We start from the raw sequence: 20,617 nt of genomic DNA, 5'->3' as shown, positions 1-20,617 counted from the left end.
AAAATCAAACGTTTTGATAAAATTGAATTCAGTGAATGATCGAGATATAAAATTAAGTAGAAGAAACCACAGATGGTTAATACTTCTATGCGAGTAAACAGTTTTACAGTATTTCTGAAGACCCTCTTTCACTGCGAACAGAATTTTTGTTAATCTAATGGACATGCAGATGAGCCGGCAACGTACCGTTGATTGTACGGAATTTTGTGGAGCTTAGGTATCCAATACAAACAAGCTACATCCTCAGATTTCCGGTCAATGTGATGTTCATTGAAGCCATGAAGGACTTATGATTCGCCAAAATCTTATCCTTGTCAAATGATGTGTCTTTGTATGTGGGATTATCTGAGTGCTCATGTATTCCTACACACTTTTATTCAAAGCATATAATATTCAAATAAATTCTTTTAAAAACATATAAATGTAATTCAACGTCCATGTTAGTCATGACGTTATATTAAACCTTTTTTTCAAAATGGCTGATCATTTCAAAATGGCCACCACAAATGAACAAAACTAAAACAAGGTTTTGCTGATATTACTTCTATCGAATTGCATTTTGCAGTTCATACCATATTCTAGGGATTTTATTTCCATTATACATGAATGCTGTTTGCAAGACAATTTAAACAATGATCCAATACACGTTTTCAGGACGCTATCAGGATTTGTTTGACCGTTAAGTACCATCTGATTCACTTCTCCTTGCCACAACCCTTTTCTTTTCTTCGATTGTGGTATCATCAAGTGACAATAAAAACGACTTTATAATTTACCGAATTTCCATATGTAATGAGAAACATCACGAATGCTTCCAGTTTACATAAAACGACACACCCTTCCAGAACACTAGCTTTAAAGAAATGGAATTCGTGTTGTTAATGCTTTCAATGTTGTGTTATTTGATCTTTATTTTCAAATGTCTGTGTTGTAAACCAGTAAAACTCTTGTTTATCCTATGTACAGATATAGGAAACCTTATTTCGTGTAAAACGTATAAGTTATAGATAATTTAAATGTACCAATGGTTTTAAATGTTTTAAATTGTGTGATTCGTAGGGTGAGAAAAGAGACAATTATAAATCAACTGTTATATATTATATGCCTAATTACTGAATATGACTCATCAATTTATTTAAACAAGAGCACATATTCAGGTGTCACTTAATGAATAGGACCTGCTGACCCTTCTTGAGCAGCTAACATCATTCCTTGGTTTTAGTTGCTCCATTATTAGATTTTTCTGGAGTGATTTCTTGGCTTTTGTTAGTTTTTTTAGTTTTATACCCATTTGCTTATCTAGTTTTAATTTACTATTGATATTTGAGTGCCTAAGTTTCTTCTCAATCTTTTTTCATTATATAAACAATATCATATTTCAACGCAGTTTTCAAAATGTTACTTTTTGACAGCCTACATAACAGCATTGCTCTCGCCCATTGTTATGTTTCTACCGTGATATCCGTTTCATATCTGTCAACCACATTTTATGACCCCATTACAAAATACTGATACCTTTGGACTAAATGCCAAATAGGGTAAGTGCCTTCTACATTTAAAGTAAATGTAGCACTCTGGGTAAAAAACCGAAACATTCCCCCGCCTAAATCTTTCACATGCTGTGTTAGCTTTTAAGCCGTTACCGATGTAGAGCACCATGGGGTTTACCAGAACACGTTTAATTATTTGAAAGGGATATTCAAACTTTAAATTACTTTAGCTATTTTAACACCAACAACCATTAAAATGTTTGCTGTAGTTGTGCGATATTGATGGTCAATATGATTGCCCCGCCTACTCCTTTTACAAGTGTGTAGTTTTACTGATGTGCTTGATCTTAATTTACTTGTTCAATCTTTAATGTTGCAAAACCAGGTGTGGATAATTGGACTCTTAATTTCCTTTTTTAACCCATTATATAAACTTCCTACTTTATTTGGTCTTTTAACTTTTTTATTCGAGTGTCACTGATGAGGGTGTTGTAAACTAATCGCGCGTCTAGCGTACAAAATTGTAATCCTGGTATCTATATTGAGTGTGTTTACATAGTTCTTACCAGAGTCTCGTTTTTCGATAAAATTATGACATGATCTTTGTACACCTACAAGAACCTCATGGAAAAGGTCTTATTCATGATGCAGGAGAGCCTATAAAAAATAATCAGGAAGTACTATGCTTCCTTTATTAAACATTTGTTTTCTTATCAGTCCCACCAGGTTCTCAACGATGCCATTTCCATATAAGGACCTAAAACAAAACTAGTCTTTAATCTGCTAGATAGATATAAGAAGATGTGATATGAGTGCAAATGAGACTACTCTCCATTTAAGTCACAATTTGTAAAAAGTAAACTATTATAGGTCAAAGTTCGGCCTTCAACACGGAGCCTTGGCTCACACCGAACAACAAGCTATAAAGGGCTCAAAATGGCCTAATCTATGTGAGAAACGAGAAACGAGAAACCACATCAACAAACGACAACCGCTTTTAACATCTAACAAACTATAAAATCCCGATTTAATCCACCATTTTCTTCATAAGGAAATGCTGTGCAAAGTCGGGATTATGACTGTTGTTTTCCATTCGTTTGATGTGTTTGAGGTTTGATTGTGCCATTTGATAAGCAACTTTCCGTACTGAATTTTTCTTGGAGTTCAGTTTTTCTGTAATTTTACTTTTTTTCAATGTCATTTGGTCTCTGATGGAGTGTTGTCACACCCGTCGTACTGTTAATGTAAGGACAAACACGACAATAAGTCTAACTAGGTGATGTCACATTCGAGAAAAAGAGGACGGTTACGACAATAGACAACTTTCGAGTTATGTACTTTACCTGAAAAGTTCGTTAATTATGCACGCCTTTATGACGTCATTTACCAGATAGAGGGGACCGCCTGTATCCCTGCACTATTAAAATTGATCAAGCGTCTTCGTGATAGTCATTATGCAGGATAAACTTGAAATGATTGTTATTCCGTAGGTACTTAATCACAATTCTCTAATCAAACGACAGCATCTCTAATCAAACGACAGCAGTGTTAATCATCAATTAAAAGACTTTTATTTGCCGAATAATTCGTGCAATGAAGTATCAAATTTTTTTAACCGCTCGCTCAACATCTGAAGGAAGTTACGATGCCCTTAAACGCACGAATGATGTTCATTAAAGCCAATTTTTTGGCGGAAATGCAACGAACTCGAAAGTGGGCTATAGGAACACTTCCGTCGTCATCACTGCAGATATTCCATCAACGTGAACTAACTCGTACTTTTAATTTTATATATTGTGTATTTAAATTAAATCAGATTTCAAAACTAGAAGACATAATATTTCCTGTTTAATGTACGCGTCGTGGATATTTTGTCTTTGATTAATTTGATTCAATAAAAGCAGAATAAATAAAATGGACTTTTGATTCAACTTCACTTTTTCCTTGATAACTACTAGACTAAAAGTTTTGCTCCGAACTAAACATCCGAAATCCTCGAAAGGCAACTGGGGTAGATGTTTTATCGGTACTAATTTTACTGCACCACATATTATCATTACAAACTGAAGTGTAAATTCTAACACAAAATCTACCATTTTAAAGTGATAAAATAATGTTAGTAGCTGTAAATACAATACTTATACTGTAGAAGTGATAATCGGCATATATTGATGTTTCTTCAATAAAATGAAGATAACACTTCGAAATCTTTCTGTATTTACCTTTGTCAGGAATGCAAACACAAAAAAATGAAAAAAGAAATTAAAGCCGAAGGGAGTTTGAACTTTAGTTCTAAATCTAAATAATTTAATTTTAGATGTAACACGCCTTCTACTTGCATGGCTGATAGTTTTTTTACTATCAATTCATAGATATGTATGTGACCGTGACGTCATCAACGTTTTTTTTAAGGTCAGGTTTAAGATTTTTTGTCAGATGTTCGGACTTCTTGGATTTTTTTTTACGATACAGGGTAAAATATTTTGCCCCATATCACCGACTTTTCTATTCATAAAAGACTCCAATAGCTTATAAAAAGGTTATTACCAAAATTTAAGCAGATTCTAGATTTTTGTTAACGATTAGTGACCAAAATAATGACAATGCTATATGTAAGGTAAAAGACCGAGTCAGCTTTTCCCGCCATTTTTTAATAATCAAATATTACAACAAGGAGTTTTATAACCTATCAATATCTTTAGCTTATTTTTTTTTTACTTTACTAATGCTCTTCTGACTTATAGTATTAGTTTTAAATTCTAGATTGTTTTATTTAATTTTATCTAACTTCATCCTTAAAAATGGAGTTTAGAATTAAATTATAAGGAAAGACTGTAATATTTTTTCTGTCTATTCGAAATATCCTTAAAAAAATGATACGCAGGTTATTCAGTGTGCACCACATTTTTTATGTTATTTCTTCATAGACAAAAAAATATAACAGTCTTTTCTTAGAAAAAAGGAAAATTTATCAAGGTAGTACTTAAGAAAGTTATGTCATAACAGCGAAAATTTACATCCACATGGTTGTTAATAGTTTGTGTCCCTATTTTGTGCTGAATATTTAAAATGTGTCATATAATTATTGTTATTATTATTATTTCAGGTTTTCAAAAGGTACCAACAGATGGAAAATGCGACCAGTAACCGCGAAGAAAAGAAAAGCAGACAAAACAATAAACCACGAGAAACAACACAAAAAAATGAATTGAAAAGAAGAAACCTAACAAAATACCGGATGTTAACTCAGATGCTTTGAAGGGACTAGCATTTCTTATACCAATAGTGACAGAAAGTAAACATTTTAATCAAGTAAAGCCTCTTTATAGCAAGCAGTTTATTTTTCATGACTTTCGTTTGTAGAAAAAACTTGCATATATAAATCGACTCAATAATGTGAATCTTGAATCTTCTTTCATATGAATACCCCCCTTCCCAAAAAAAAAAATCGAAACGTAAATCGCCGCAAAATAGGATTGAACAGGTTACAAGTGAAAAAGTAAACACGAAATTTGTTCGTTTATATTATTACCGACAATTACTTACTGCCAACGACCTTAGATTTTAAATCTTTTTATCATGTCTTATCGGAAGACTAACCTAATGGTAGTACATACAAACTTTACAACTATCAATAACATGATATAAAGGTTAAGCACCGTAAGCTGGCTTAAACAACGATGCTTTGCGATCTGTATTTACTTTTCAGTCTTTTCAGTTTCAAAAGTGGGTTTTTAATACCGGAACTTCAAAATGTTCACTTGTACGTCAGTCCAACTGGCTCTGATTTGAATGTCGGGTAAGATATTTTGATTTACAATGCTCTCCATTCAATAAGCTCTGCATACAACCAGTATAACATATAGTCTTAATAAGCTATGCATACAACCTGTATAACATATAGTCTTAATAATCTCTGCATACAACCTGTATAACATATAGTCTTAATAAGCTCTACATACAACCTGTATAACATATAGTCTTTGAGCTACTTTAATTTGTGTTATTCGACACCATTTGAAATTATTTCAATTACTTAAATTCTATTTTACGATTTTGATTTTAGAACTGATGCTTCTAATCCAATGAGGACACTTCACAGAGCTATACAACGTATCACAGAATCGGATATACAGAACAAAAGTAAGACGTTTTAATCCTAATTTTAATTATATAATTATACATAAAAAATGATAACAGAAACCACAACAACATATTACGCACACTATCAATACCCAAGTCTTCGAGAGAACAACACATTAACCGAACAAAGACAAGAACCATTGAATAACACATGCTCCTATTATATGGCTTGGTACAGATGCACAAACTGGAGCGGAGTGTGGTGGATATTTTTTATTTTCATGTGCAATTTGCTTATAAGGGTGTGGATGCCATCAATATAAGTAAACGTTTCCATTAATGATTTGTGAAGAAAAAAATACCTGATTACTTCAAAATGAAAACTAAATCTGTCATTTCCGATACCTTCACCAAGCCTATTGAGTCAAATATTTTCAATTATAAGATAGTATTAGAGACATTTACCCTCAGGGATGTAAAATCTAAGCCTTCCAATTTCTCGTATACTTCATCCACTTACAAATATATTCCCGTTGGACATGTTATAACTGGTGAGCTTGACATCGTATAAAATGAACAACTCAGAGAGTTATTAACCAAAGGTTTGAACTATCGAGTTCCCAAGCCCATCAATTTAAAGAAGAAATTACAGGTTACTGATGAATGCAGTTCAGAAATCAGTCACACTAAAGAACTTGGAATTCAGATCAAAATCGGATATCTGACATATACCCCTAAAACAAACACGAAAAAAGAGATGCTAATGAACGTCCCTTTCTCGTTTGGTATTAACATAAAACCAGACGATAAAAATATATCATCTTTATACTGGATACCTAAACTTTACAAAAATCCGTATAATGAAAAGCAGGGTAGTACAGATATTCGAATTAAGATATTTCTAAAGTTCTTACCACCATTCATTCTACAATAAAAAAGATCATCAGAAATATTATGACAGGGTATTATCAACAGTGTGTCAATTAGATGTTGATGCGTAAAAATTATAAAGAAATATGCCGAATTCTTTAATAACAAGCTTTACAATTTTGATGTAATATCAAAGCCTTTTATTTTTCTTGCTTTACACTACTATTCCCCAGGCTCAATTCAAAGATCGACATGCATCTTGTTTAACAGAGATTCTTTTCTAGCAATGTGAAAATCGTTAATACAAATTCCTTGTTTTTGTCATGTCAGGTAAACAGTTGTAAATAGAAAATAAGAAGATGTGTCATTATTGCTAATGAGACAACTCTCAACAAGACACCAAATTACACATTATTAGGTTTTTTAATTTTTTTTAGGATAGCGACACTTATGAGCATCGTGAAGACGAAACGCGAAGTTAGTTTGTAGTATCTTAAATGTATTTTAAATAAGAAACGTTTGCAGATAAGATTTACGTTTTGCATGTTTCTAGAAATACTAATCCGAATCTACTCTCTTTTTAGATATTTGGATAGAGTTGATGGAGGGATACCATGATCTAAATTCAACGCTTGTCATCAACAATCGAAATGATTATAGACGCATTACTATACGAGCGTATCAGAACCAGAAAGTTCATGTGGTACGTATTTTCATATTTCTATAAGTTTTCTATAATTCCTGAGAGTCTATACATTCCATAGTGGTGTTTCAATATAAGATCGTATCAAAACATATAACTCATGTGTATGTACATTAGTATCAAAGCCTGCAAGTCGATTCGTACCGAACTGACGTATCTTTATAAGTTTGTATTATACCCTGAAATTATACAAGATACACACTGTCGTTAGGCTGGTTTTCTCCCTTGCAACATACGGGTATCTGAGACACCATTGTTGTCAATAATATCTGTCAGAGTCAAACAGATAAAGGACAGGGAACCAGTCTAACACTGTAATATATGAAGTAAAAAGGAGGAAGATACCAAAGGGACAATCATACTTCATCAGTCGAAGAGAGACCGACAAAAGCATGAGAGAAAAAGACGAACAACAGTCTACCATTACCTACATAAATAAAAGAAAGAGCAACACAAACTCCACCCACCAAAAAAAAACGAGGAAAAATTTTTAGTGCTCCGAAGAGTTAAGCATGCCCTGCTACACCGGTGTCAGTATTCGTGTTGCTCATAGTTAGTACACATTCGATAATAATTCGTATTCGGTAATGTCATAATCGAGGAAAAAAGGACAAGATTACGGCTTCGACAATTGGAGTATATCCGTTGTCATTAGTAACATACACATCCAATTACGGTGGAGAATCTATAACAGTGCGTACATATGCAGAAACAACCCGTTCATAACACGTTTATTAAATGATTCTAATTCTTATATCAAGCTAAGAAACTTACTGTAAATTCATATTTGATCTTGTCTTTACACAGAATCGACAAATCTGTTGTCAGTACTGATGAAATTTATGATATCTCGTCCATGATCTTAATATATGCTAAATTGATTCATTTTATCTAGACATGGGCTAATACGGCTTTCTTCCTGCACTGGAGCGTGCCGAACAGCTATGTTGATATTAACAGGGCCACGTCTTCAGTATTGGACATGCTGATTTTCCGTATTAGGGCTGATTTGATTATATCATTTCATAAAAAAGCTATATAAAAAAAAGTAAAATCACAAAAATACTGAACTCCGAGGAAAATTCAATCGGAAAGTCCCTAATCACATGGCAAAATCAAATGACAAAACACATCAAACGAATGGACAACAACTGTCATATTCCTGACTTGGTACAGGCATTTTCAAATGTAGAAAATGGTGGATTGAACCTGGTTTTATAGCGCTAAACCTCTCACTTGTACGACAGTCTTATCAAATTCCATATATATCGCGTCGATGTGCTAAGAACTGCCATATATCTGTCAATTCGTATCAAACCCTAATAGATCGTAACGGTGCAAATTGCCGTATCTATATAATAACATATCAGACTCTGGAAGTTAATCTGGCTCGTGCCTTCTTATTTATATATACTTGATGTATTGTCGAATTGTTCATCTGATGCAGTAAAACGTTTACTTGTTATGTTTTTTTTTATTTTTTTGCTTCCACTGCGTCGATACCTCTGTTGGGTATACTGGCATGAACATACGAATATTGCGTTATCTAAAGTTGATGTTACAGTGTTTGAAACTATTTCAAATGAGGAATTTTTAAATTGAGGAATATATCTACTCATGCAAAGCTTTGATTCCTTGCCCGGCTTTAACTATGCTACTGTTAATTTTTGGTTTTACATGTATCAACCCTTCAATTTTTAAATATGAATTTGATTTTTAAATATTCTGTCTTCGTGCACAAATGAATAAAGATGTTTTGTCGAACTACGCATCAGTAAGATTGGTATTATCAGTTTATAAATAACCAACTGCCAAACCTATAGAAGATTGATCAAAAGCAGAGCATTTAAACTGTAGGTAATGTTGTATCTTTACACGATCGTATTAAACGCTGACGGTTCATGCGGTACATGTACCTAATGCCGTATATGTACACTATCGTATTAAACGATGAATGTTCATGCGGTATTTTTTGTCGCATCGATCCACGATCGTATTTAACGCTGGAAGTTTATGCAGTACATAATGTGGCATTTATCCAAGACCGTATTTAACGCTGAAGGTTCATGTTGTACCTAATGTCGTATCTTTACACAAATATATTCCATGCTTTAGGTTTGCGGTACTTAATGTCGCATCTTTAACGATCGTATTTAACGCTGGAAGGTTATGTGGTACCTGCTGTCGTATCTATACACGATCTTTTTCAACGCTGAAGGTTTTGTGGTACCAATGTGTCGTATCTATAAACGATCTGTTTTAACGCTGAAGTTTTATGAGGTACATTATGTTATATCTGTAAACGATCGTATTTAACGCTGAAGGTTCATGTGGAACCTATTATTGTCATACCTTTTTACGATCGTATTGTATTTAACGCTGGAGGTTCGTATCTTTATTTCTATTGTTTCGGTTATCAGTGTTATTTTTCGTGAATGTTTTTTATTTTATTGTTCAGTTTTATTATAGTAAGAAGTAGAACGCAATATTAAAAAAATCTCATTAATTTGTTTTATTTAAACTATCACGGTCAATATCGCTTGTAAAGTTGTAAAACTGTTTACATAATTAGTTGGTTTTTTTTCCCGAAATTCTAAGGATTTTCTACCCAAGAAATAGATTATCTTAGCTGTAATTTGCAAAACGTTTAGGGATTTTGGGTCCTCAATACTTTATTGTGCCTTTTACACTTTTTTGATTCGAGCGTCACTGATCAATCTTCTATAGACGAAACGCGCGTTTCAATCCTTAAGCTTGTATCTATGATGAGTTTATTTTGTTTTTATTTAGTGTATGATGTATAGTGATTTTTTAAGTGTGTATCTATTTATTTTAACAATGGTGTTAAGTGGACTGGTCCTCTTTTTCACAAAGACACGTCGGCACTTACTTCGAAGTAAATGGACATCATTTTATAATTTCAGACTGGAGGAAAACGAATTCCATCCCATCAGTTCACCAAAGTAACTGATCCAAACATTTTACAAAGACTATCATCAGAGGCGCAAAAGCATGTAAGTATATAAATAATTAGTATTTGATACGTGAATGAAATAAATTGTTCATTAGCTACAACTGGTGAAACCTCAGTGCGAGGACTTGTTGATAATTCCCTCTTTAGAATATACTACCGTCAAACAATTACAAGGTAATGTCAAATATAAAGATACCATATCATTTTTATTGGGGAGCTGTTGGGGATTTTCCATAGTCATACTATTTTTTTCACATATTGCTCAGCTGGCTTTGCCACACACAAATATATTTAGAATTTGAACATACTTTTAGTTCCTGTATTTTCTGGACAAAATATTTCTTTATAATCAGTCTGAAACTAGATTATTTATTTTCAATTCTTACGAAATCAGGATATTCATTTAAAAAAAAAATCATTCTGCTTCTTGTTGTTTTTCCCTTCTCCGTGTTCTTCTGTGGGTAGTAAAATAACGTTGAGTTTCATTTTCTCTACAGGTCTGTGAGATTTTATTATCTTTAAAAATCATCAATGATTCCAGGCTGACAATTTGTTACATCTGACACAAGACTCGTTACTGGCTCTCAAATCTGACAATTGGAAAGCAATCATTAATAAAAGAGTGCCAGTACACTTGTTTTTTCCTTCTTATGCTGGATTCATATCTAAACCATTCATTCCAGGTATTACAAACGAAACTATCAGCCGCCGGTATAACAGACCTAGGACAGATAGTACCATACGGAAAATACATACTGCGGCAGGCTCCTTTAGAAATATTTGAGAATGGGTTTCCATTAACTCTTTCAAGATGGCCGAACTATGTAAGTACTGTTCACTGTTTGAGTTTTTCTGATGACGGTAAACGATAAAAGCGCTTCAGATGCATTAAATTGATACAGTGATGTTTGCATTTTTGACGATAAAAAGAGCTTTTCACAGAAAACTTATAGTAGAAGAGGAAAATATATTTACTGTTTTACACAAAACTGTTGAATATTCTTATTTAATGAAAATAACACTATATAGTTTCCAGGAAGGATCGCTTATATCAACTTTGCTTTTGTAGATGAAGTGAATTGAAAAATTTTACAAAGATACAATGATCGTCGATGTTTTTACAACTTATATTTCGAAATGTTTTATGGTTTAACACATTTCTCTTACAGGGCTTTATCAATATAACAAACGTCCCATCAGGAGAGAGATATAGTACAGTGTTCCAGTATAATAGTGACAGACCAAAGAAATGGGCCAATCAGTCGGATATCTGGGTTTATGGTTACTGGTATTTATCAATGATACTAAAAGAACTAGTCTGCCTGATTTTCAGGAATATGCTTTGCGCAAACAGAAAGAGATATTGTTTCTATTGTACTTGTTGTTCTTGCAGTAATATTTCTTCTCTTAGAGACTTTACAAGAAATAACTTTTGGTGTGTATATTTACGAATGCCGGTGTTTAGTCTACACGTGAAACCATTTGTATTTCGTGTCATAAATAATTACTGACAATCGACTCATTCAGCCATATACAATATCTTTCTTATGTTATTAGGGTTGTCTCATTTTGCACATACTGTTTGATACGGAAAATACGAGGTTATGTCTACTGGTATGTATCTTGTCTAAAAGCAGATTTAATACACAAACTTTGATAAATTGGAGTCGAAGTAGGTAATATGAAAAATTGTCTATAGAGAATGTGAACTTTAACCTGTTGCTATAGAAGATTATTTGTCATCATATTAATATTACAGGTATCAAAGCTGGGCAGATAAAGCTGTCCCTATCAAAACATTAGATGCTCAACATAAAACAATTTCACTGTTGCAACCAACACATTTCGGCTTGCGAGCAGGTATCTACATTTAATACACCAAGAACGATCCTAGTCATATAGTATAACTGTACCCTTAAATATTTTTGCAGATTATATATTATACAAAAATAACCATGTAAAACTATTGATCTTTTGAATAAAGTAATTCTTAAAAGTAATCGGTTGAGGAGATAACTGTATTATATTTTAAGCTCCGACGGCATCGATTTGTTGATTCGATGCCGTCGGAGCTTAAAATACAATATTGTTATCTCCATTCTAATGAAACTGACAGAAAACAACGTCAAATCATACATTAAAATAACCGTCATACGTCGTCTATGCATACGCCTACGTTTTCATAAATAAAAATTGGTGACGTTATCCAATCAAAATTAACGTTTCAAATGGTGTTGTACATGGTCATGCGTTTCTAGGATTTCTGATGATGTTTTGTTTCTCATTAAATTCGTTGGAAGAATACTAGAATGACTAAATTGAATTAATATTTAAGTCTGGGAACACATTGTTTTGAATTAGTTTTCAGTAAGTGTGAAAACTCTACGATATGTACTGTGTTTTGTTGTTGTTGTTATTAGTACCGCTGGCAGAAATCAAGCAACTCATTAATAGAGTGTGTTGATATATTTACACCGGTAATAAAGATTTGATAATTTGTAAATAAGTATGGCCAACAGCAACTAACGACAAATAATTTTCGTAATTTTAGGATTTAAATGTTTAGCACGTCGTCTTTGATTTGACATTCCAACTGTTTTGATTCTAGCACCACTGATAATGAAGACAAAACACGTGCTGGCGTACACCAAATTATATTGATAACAATTTCATGGCTTAAGACAAGGAATATAACACTTTACATCTCACATAATAAGTTAATTATTTTAGGACAAACGCACCCTGGTCCAAGGACACAGTTATCGTCCTTTGGTTTTCGTTGTCTACAAATATAGTCCCTAGTGTGAACAGTGTATAACTTGCATTTTTTTTGGATACACTTTCCCAATTTATTTCTTGATATTTTATGCATGAAATATTAAGTAAGGGGATGAAATTACATGTTAAAAAAATTTGGGTGCTGAATCTTTATTTTAAGTAGTGATTTGGTCCAGTTAAAAAAGGTCCAAAATTAGAATGTCTGAAGCTGTCAAACTGAATTTTAGCCCCCCTTAACACAAAATTGTCAATATTTTGAGTTAGAGCTGGTAGAAGTTTCTATAATTTTGATATTATTTGTATCAATAGTAGTACACTACACTGTAAAAATCTTTTTGAGATAGAGCAGGTGCGATTTTTTTAATTTGAATTTATTGTCTAAAAGAAATGCACTACGAAATAACTGTGTTCTCGGGCCTAAGAGATGAATTCCATAAATGTAGATTCTGTACTTTGGCAACTTTCCTGAATGGTTTGCTGGTTTCAATTTGTCAAACTCAATAAAAGTAAAGGATTTACATCTTTCTTTGACAGAAATTCTGTTAAAATGTCCCATTTTGGCATTATACGGCTAAAATAAGCATTTTAAAGCAGTTTCCATTTTATGCCTAAGAGCCATGCTGACTTTCTATCTGACAGCTTTTTATGTTCCTGATATTTGTGTTTCTATGCTTAAATCAAATTTAATTAACCATTTGTGAACTCGGAATCTAGAGAAAAGTAGATTATCACAGAAAAAATGTGCAGAATATTTGTATTTATGTCCCTGGTTAAACGGCCTGTTTGATGTATGTGAAATGTGAAGAGCTTTGTACATAAAATCTGTAGTCCATCACAAATATTTCACTAAATCTGTAAAAAAAAACACTTTACAATGATCAGTACACCCTATTCATTTCATATGCTACCATAATTTTCTTCTTTAGGATAGTAAGTGGTTCAAATATATGCCAAATGAGACTAAAACTACATGCAAGTTTTCCATTGAAAAGTGAAAAACTGGTCATCAGACCATACTGTCCGCAAAAAAAAGTTGAATTCAAGAGTCCTTTTGCAATTAGACTTCTTGTATCATGACATCTTAGCATAGAAATGAGCAAAAAGTAACAAATTTCAATTTCTTATAGCCTCTGTGTGCATTTTTATATGTAAATATGGGCTACGGCCTAAATCGACTCGAAATAATTCTCAGTCTTACATGGCCTAAGACCATTTTATACTCATGTGGTATGCTTTTTGTAACTTTTCTTTACATTTAAAGTACATTTAATATATATGGAAGAATAATGTATGGTTAAAAAACATCAAAAACTTCAAATTGGTTGAAAAAAAATGCATGTTTATGTAAGGCTTCCCTTAATTCGAAAAATCTCTATTTTCAGGCACAGGCTCATATAAATTTGACTTTTGAATAACTGTAATAAATCTGATAAATCAAATGAGTGTTCTGTTGCTTTTAATACTTATTATATTAAATTCAAGAGTATTTAAAAAGCAAATTTTTGCAATATTTAAATTTTTTAGGCCAAAATCTTGACAGTTGAAAATATTTGATTTAAACGTCAAAAATAAACCACCAAATTTCAATATTAAAATGGCCCTAGTTTCTATAATATATATCCTATGGCCATGAAACTTGGCCAACTATCTTATAATTGCATAAGCTTAGGTCAGGCAAAGTTTTATTAAAATTGGTCAAGTCTTTCTATCCTATTAGGTCCAAGGACACAGTTATCGTCCTTTGGTTTTCGTTGTCTACAAATATAGTCCCTAGTGTGAACAGTGTATAACTTGCATTTTTTTTGGATACACTTTCCCAATTTATTTCTTGATATTTTATGCATGAAATATTAAGTAAGGGGATGAAATTACATGTTAAAAAAATTTGGGTGCTGAATCTTTATTTTAAGTAGTGATTTGGTCCAGTTAAAAAAGGTCCAAAATTAGAATGTCTGAAGCTGTCAAACTGAATTTTAGCCCCCCTTAACACAAAATTGTCAATATTTTGAGTTAGAGCTGGTAGAAGTTTCTATAATTTTGATATTATTTGTATCAATAGTAGTACACTACACTGTAAAAATCTTTTTGAGATAGAGCAGGTGCGATTTTTTTAATTTGAATTTATTGTCTAAAAGAAATGCACTACGAAATAACTGTGTTCTCGGGCCTAAGAGATGAATTCCATAAATGTAGATTCTGTACTTTGGCAACTTTCCTGAATGGTTTGCTGGTTTCAATTTGTCAAACTCAATAAAAGTAAAGGATTTACATCTTTCTTTGACAGAAATTCTGTTAAAATGTCCCATTTTGGCATTATACGGCTAAAATAAGCATTTTAAAGCAGTTTCCATTTTATGCCTAAGAGCCATGCTGACTTTCTATCTGACAGCTTTTTATGTTCCTGATATTTGTGTTTCTATGCTTAAATCAAATTTAATTAACCATTTGTGAACTCGGAATCTAGAGAAAAGTAGATTATCACAGAAAAAATGTGCAGAATATTTGTATTTATGTCCCTGGTTAAACGGCCTGTTTGATGTATGTGAAATGTGAAGAGCTTTGTACATAAAATCTGTAGTCCATCACAAATATTTCACTAAATCTGTAAAAAAAAACACTTTACAATGATCAGTACACCCTATTCATTTCATATGCTACCATAATTTTCTTCTTTAGGATAGTAAGTGGTTCAAATATATGCCAAATGAGACTAAAACTACATGCAAGTTTTCCATTGAAAAGTGAAAAACTGGTCATCAGACCATACTGTCCGCAAAAAAAAGTTGAATTCAAGAGTCCTTTTGCAATTAGACTTCTTGTATCATGACATCTTAGCATAGAAATGAGCAAAAAGTAACAAATTTCAATTTCTTATAGCCTCTGTGTGCATTTTTATATGTAAATATGGGCTACGGCCTAAATCGACTCGAAATAATTCTCAGTCTTACATGGCCTAAGACCATTTTATACTCATGTGGTATGCTTTTTGTAACTTTTCTTTACATTTAAAGTACATTTAATATATATGGAAGAATAATGTATGGTTAAAAAACATCAAAAACTTCAAATTGGTTGAAAAAAAATGCATGTTTATGTAAGGCTTCCCTTAATTCGAAAAATCTCTATTTTCAGGCACAGGCTCATATAAATTTGACTTTTGAATAACTGTAATAAATCTGATAAATCAAATGAGTGTTCTGTTGCTTTTAATACTTATTATATTAAATTCAAGAGTATTTAAAAAGCAAATTTTTGCAATATTTAAATTTTTTAGGCCAAAATCTTGACAGTTGAAAATATTTGATTTAAACGTCAAAAATAAACCACCAAATTTCAATATTAAAATGGCCCTAGTTTCTATAATATATATCCTATGGCCATGAAACTTGGCCAACTATCTTATAATTGCATAAGCTTAGGTCAGGCAAAGTTTTATTAAAATTGGTCAAGTCTTTCTATCCTATTAGGTCCAAGGACACAGTTATCGTCCTTTGGTTTTCGTTGTCTACAAATATAGTCCCTAGTGTGAACAGTGTATAACTTGCATTTTTTTTGGATACACTTTCCCAATTTATTTCTTGATATTTTATGCATGAAATATTAAGTAAGGGGATGAAATTACATGTTAAAAAAATTTGGGTGCTGAATCTTTATTTTAAGTAGTGATTTGGTCCAGTTAAAAAAGGTCCAAAATTAGAATGTCTGAAGCTGTCAAACTGAATTTTAGCCCCCCTTAACACAAAATTGTCAATATTTTGAGTTAGAGCTGGTAGAAGTTTCTATAATTTTGATATTATTTGTATCAATAGTAGTACACTACACTGTAAAAATCTTTTTGAGATAGAGCAGGTGCGATTTTTTTAATTTGAATTTATTGTCTAAAAGAAATGCACTACGAAATAACTGTGTTCTCGGGCCTAAGAGATGAATTCCATAAATGTAGATTCTGTACTTTGGCAACTTTCCTGAATGGTTTGCTGGTTTCAATTTGTCAAACTCAATAAAAGTAAAGGATTTACATCTTTCTTTGACAGAAATTCTGTTAAAATGTCCCATTTTGGCATTATACGGCTAAAATAAGCATTTTAAAGCAGTTTCCATTTTATGCCTAAGAGCCATGCTGACTTTCTATCTGACAGCTTTTTATGTTCCTGATATTTGTGTTTCTATGCTTAAATCAAATTTAATTAACCATTTGTGAACTCGGAATCTAGAGAAAAGTAGATTATCACAGAAAAAATGTGCAGAATATTTGTATTTATGTCCCTGGTTAAACGGCCTGTTTGATGTATGTGAAATGTGAAGAGCTTTGTACATAAAATCTGTAGTCCATCACAAATATTTCACTAAATCTGTAAAAAAAAACACTTTACAATGATCAGTACACCCTATTCATTTCATATGCTACCATAATTTTCTTCTTTAGGATAGTAAGTGGTTCAAATATATGCCAAATGAGACTAAAACTACATGCAAGTTTTCCATTGAAAAGTGAAAAACTGGTCATCAGACCATACTGTCCGCAAAAAAAAGTTGAATTCAAGAGTCCTTTTGCAATTAGACTTCTTGTATCATGACATCTTAGCATAGAAATGAGCAAAAAGTAACAAATTTCAATTTCTTATAGCCTCTGTGTGCATTTTTATATGTAAATATGGGCTACGGCCTAAATCGACTCGAAATAATTCTCAGTCTTACATGGCCTAAGACCATTTTATACTCATGTGGTATGCTTTTTGTAACTTTTCTTTACATTTAAAGTACATTTAATATATATGGAAGAATAATGTATGGTTAAAAAACATCAAAAACTTCAAATTGGTTGAAAAAAAATGCATGTTTATGTAAGGCTTCCCTTAATTCGAAAAATCTCTATTTTCAGGCACAGGCTCATATAAATTTGACTTTTGAATAACTGTAATAAATCTGATAAATCAAATGAGTGTTCTGTTGCTTTTAATACTTATTATATTAAATTCAAGAGTATTTAAAAAGCAAATTTTTGCAATATTTAAATTTTTTAGGCCAAAATCTTGACAGTTGAAAATATTTGATTTAAACGTCAAAAATAAACCACCAAATTTCAATATTAAAATGGCCCTAGTTTCTATAATATATATCCTATGGCCATGAAACTTGGCCAACTATCTTATAATTGCATAAGCTTAGGTCAGGCAAAGTTTTATTAAAATTGGTCAAGTCTTTCTATCCTATTAGGTCCAAGGACACAGTTATCGTCCTTTGGTTTTCGTTGTCTACAAATATAGTCCCTAGTGTGAACAGTGTATAACTTGCATTTTTTTTGGATACACTTTCCCAATTTATTTCTTGATATTTTATGCATGAAATATTAAGTAAGGGCATGAAATTACATGTTAAAAAAATTTGGGTGCTGAATCTTTATTTTAAGTAGTGATTTGGTCCAGTTAAAAAAGGTCCAAAATTAGAATGTCTGAAGCTGTCAAACTGAATTTTAGCCCCCCTTAACACAAAATTGTCAATATTTTGAGTTAGAGCTGGTAGAAGTTTCTATAATTTTGATATTATTTGTATCAATAGTAGTACACTACACTGTAAAAATCTTTTTGAGATAGAGCAGGTGCGATTTTTTTAATTTGAATTTATTGTCTAAAAGAAATGCACTACGAAATAACTGTGTTCTCGGGCCTAAGAGATGAATTCCATAAATGTAGATTCTGTACTTTGGCAACTTTCCTGAATGGTTTGCTGGTTTCAATTTGTCAAACTCAATAAAAGTAAAGGATTTACATCTTTCTTTGACAGAAATTCTGTTAAAATGTCCCATTTTGGCATTATACGGCTAAAATAAGCATTTTAAAGCAGTTTCCATTTTATGCCTAAGAGCCATGCTGACTTTCTATCTGACAGCTTTTTATGTTCCTGATATTTGTGTTTCTATGCTTAAATCAAATTTAATTAACCATTTGTGAACTCGGAATCTAGAGAAAAGTAGATTATCACAGAAAAAATGTGCAGAATATTTGTATTTATGTCCCTGGTTAAACGGCCTGTTTGATGTATGTGAAATGTGAAGAGCTTTGTACATAAAATCTGTAGTCCATCACAAATATTTCACTAAATCTGTAAAAAAAAACACTTTACAATGATCAGTACACCCTATTCATTTCATATGCTACCATAATTTTCTTCTTTAGGATAGTAAGTGGTTCAAATATATGCCAAATGAGACTAAAACTACATGCAAGTTTTCCATTGAAAAGTGAAAAACTGGTCATCAGACCATACTGTCCGCAAAAAAAAGTTGAATTCAAGAGTCCTTTTGCAATTAGACTTCTTGTATCATGACATCTTAGCATAGAAATGAGCAAAAAGTAACAAATTTCAATTTCTTATAGCCTCTGTGTGCATTTTTATATGTAAATATGGGCTACGGCCTAAATCGACTCGAAATAATTCTCAGTCTTACATGGCCTAAGACCATTTTATACTCATGTGGTATGCTTTTTGTAACTTTTCTTTACATTTAAAGTACATTTAATATATATGGAAGAATAATGTATGGTTAAAAAACATCAAAAACTTCAAATTGGTTGAAAAAAAATGCATGTTTATGTAAGGCTTCCCTTAATTCGAAAAATCTCTATTTTCAGGCACAGGCTCATATAAATTTGACTTTTGAATAACTGTAATAAATCTGATAAATCAAATGAGTGTTCTGTTGCTTTTAATACTTATTATATTAAATTCAAGAGTATTTAAAAAGCAAATTTTTGCAATATTTAAATTTTTTAGGCCAAAATCTTGACAGTTGAAAATATTTGATTTAAACGTCAAAAATAAACCACCAAATTTCAATATTAAAATGGCCCTAGTTTCTATAATATATATCCTATGGCCATGAAACTTGGCCAACTATCTTATAATTGCATAAGCTTAGGTCAGGCAAAGTTTTATTAAAATTGGTCAAGTCTTTCTATCCTATTAGGTCCAAGGACACAGTTATCGTCCTTTGGTTTTCGTTGTCTACAAATATAGTCCCTAGTGTGAACAGTGTATAACTTGCATTTTTTTTGGATACACTTTCCCAATTTATTTCTTGATATTTTATGCATGAAATATTAAGTAAGGGCATGAAATTACATGTTAAAAAAATTTGGGTGCTGAATCTTTATTTTAAGTAGTGATTTGGTCCAGTTAAAAAAGGTCCAAAATTAGAATGTCTGAAGCTGTCAAACTGAATTTTAGCCCCCCTTAACACAAAATTGTCAATATTTTGAGTTAGAGCTGGTAGAAGTTTCTATAATTTTGATATTATTTGTATCAATAGTAGTACACTACACTGTAAAAATCTTTTTGAGATAGAGCAGGTGCGATTTTTTTAATTTGAATTTATTGTCTAAAAGAAATGCACTACGAAATAACTGTGTTCTCGGGCCTAAGAGATGAATTCCATAAATGTAGATTCTGTACTTTGGCAACTTTCCTGAATGGTTTGCTGGTTTCAATTTGTCAAACTCAATAAAAGTAAAGGATTTACATCTTTCTTTGACAGAAATTCTGTTAAAATGTCCCATTTTGGCATTATACGGCTAAAATAAGCATTTTAAAGCAGTTTCCATTTTATGCCTAAGAGCCATGCTGACTTTCTATCTGACAGCTTTTTATGTTCCTGATATTTGTGTTTCTATGCTTAAATCAAATTTAATTAACCATTTGTGAACTCGGAATCTAGAGAAA

The 20,617-nt window shown here is 32.0% G+C and overlaps 1 protein-coding gene across 1 annotated transcript in view; it reads left to right on the top strand.

Annotated features, from left to right (window-relative positions):
* The first annotated feature begins 1,526 nt into the window (after positions 1 to 1,526).
* Positions 1,527 to 20,617, top strand: part of LOC127723909 (uncharacterized) — a 55,847-nt gene continuing 36,756 nt past the window's right edge. Inside the window, exons 1-7 of the mRNA XM_052230625.1 lie at positions 1,527 to 1,538; positions 4,597 to 4,607; positions 5,557 to 5,633; positions 7,028 to 7,146; positions 10,071 to 10,160; positions 10,804 to 10,944; positions 11,290 to 11,401. Of these exons, the coding sequence (XP_052086585.1) occupies positions 1,527 to 1,538; positions 4,597 to 4,607; positions 5,557 to 5,633; positions 7,028 to 7,146; positions 10,071 to 10,160; positions 10,804 to 10,944; positions 11,290 to 11,401 (562 nt within the window). The remainder of the gene's footprint in view (positions 1,539 to 4,596; positions 4,608 to 5,556; positions 5,634 to 7,027; positions 7,147 to 10,070; positions 10,161 to 10,803; positions 10,945 to 11,289; positions 11,402 to 20,617) is intronic.

This window comes from Mytilus californianus, unplaced genomic scaffold, assembly GCF_021869535.1.
Source record: "Mytilus californianus isolate M0D057914Y unplaced genomic scaffold, xbMytCali1.0.p SCAF_13, whole genome shotgun sequence".
NCBI classification, from domain to species: Eukaryota; Metazoa; Mollusca; class Bivalvia; order Mytilida; family Mytilidae; genus Mytilus; species Mytilus californianus.
Note: the sequence above shows the minus strand (reverse complement) of the source record. Positions and strands in the feature narration are given on the sequence as shown.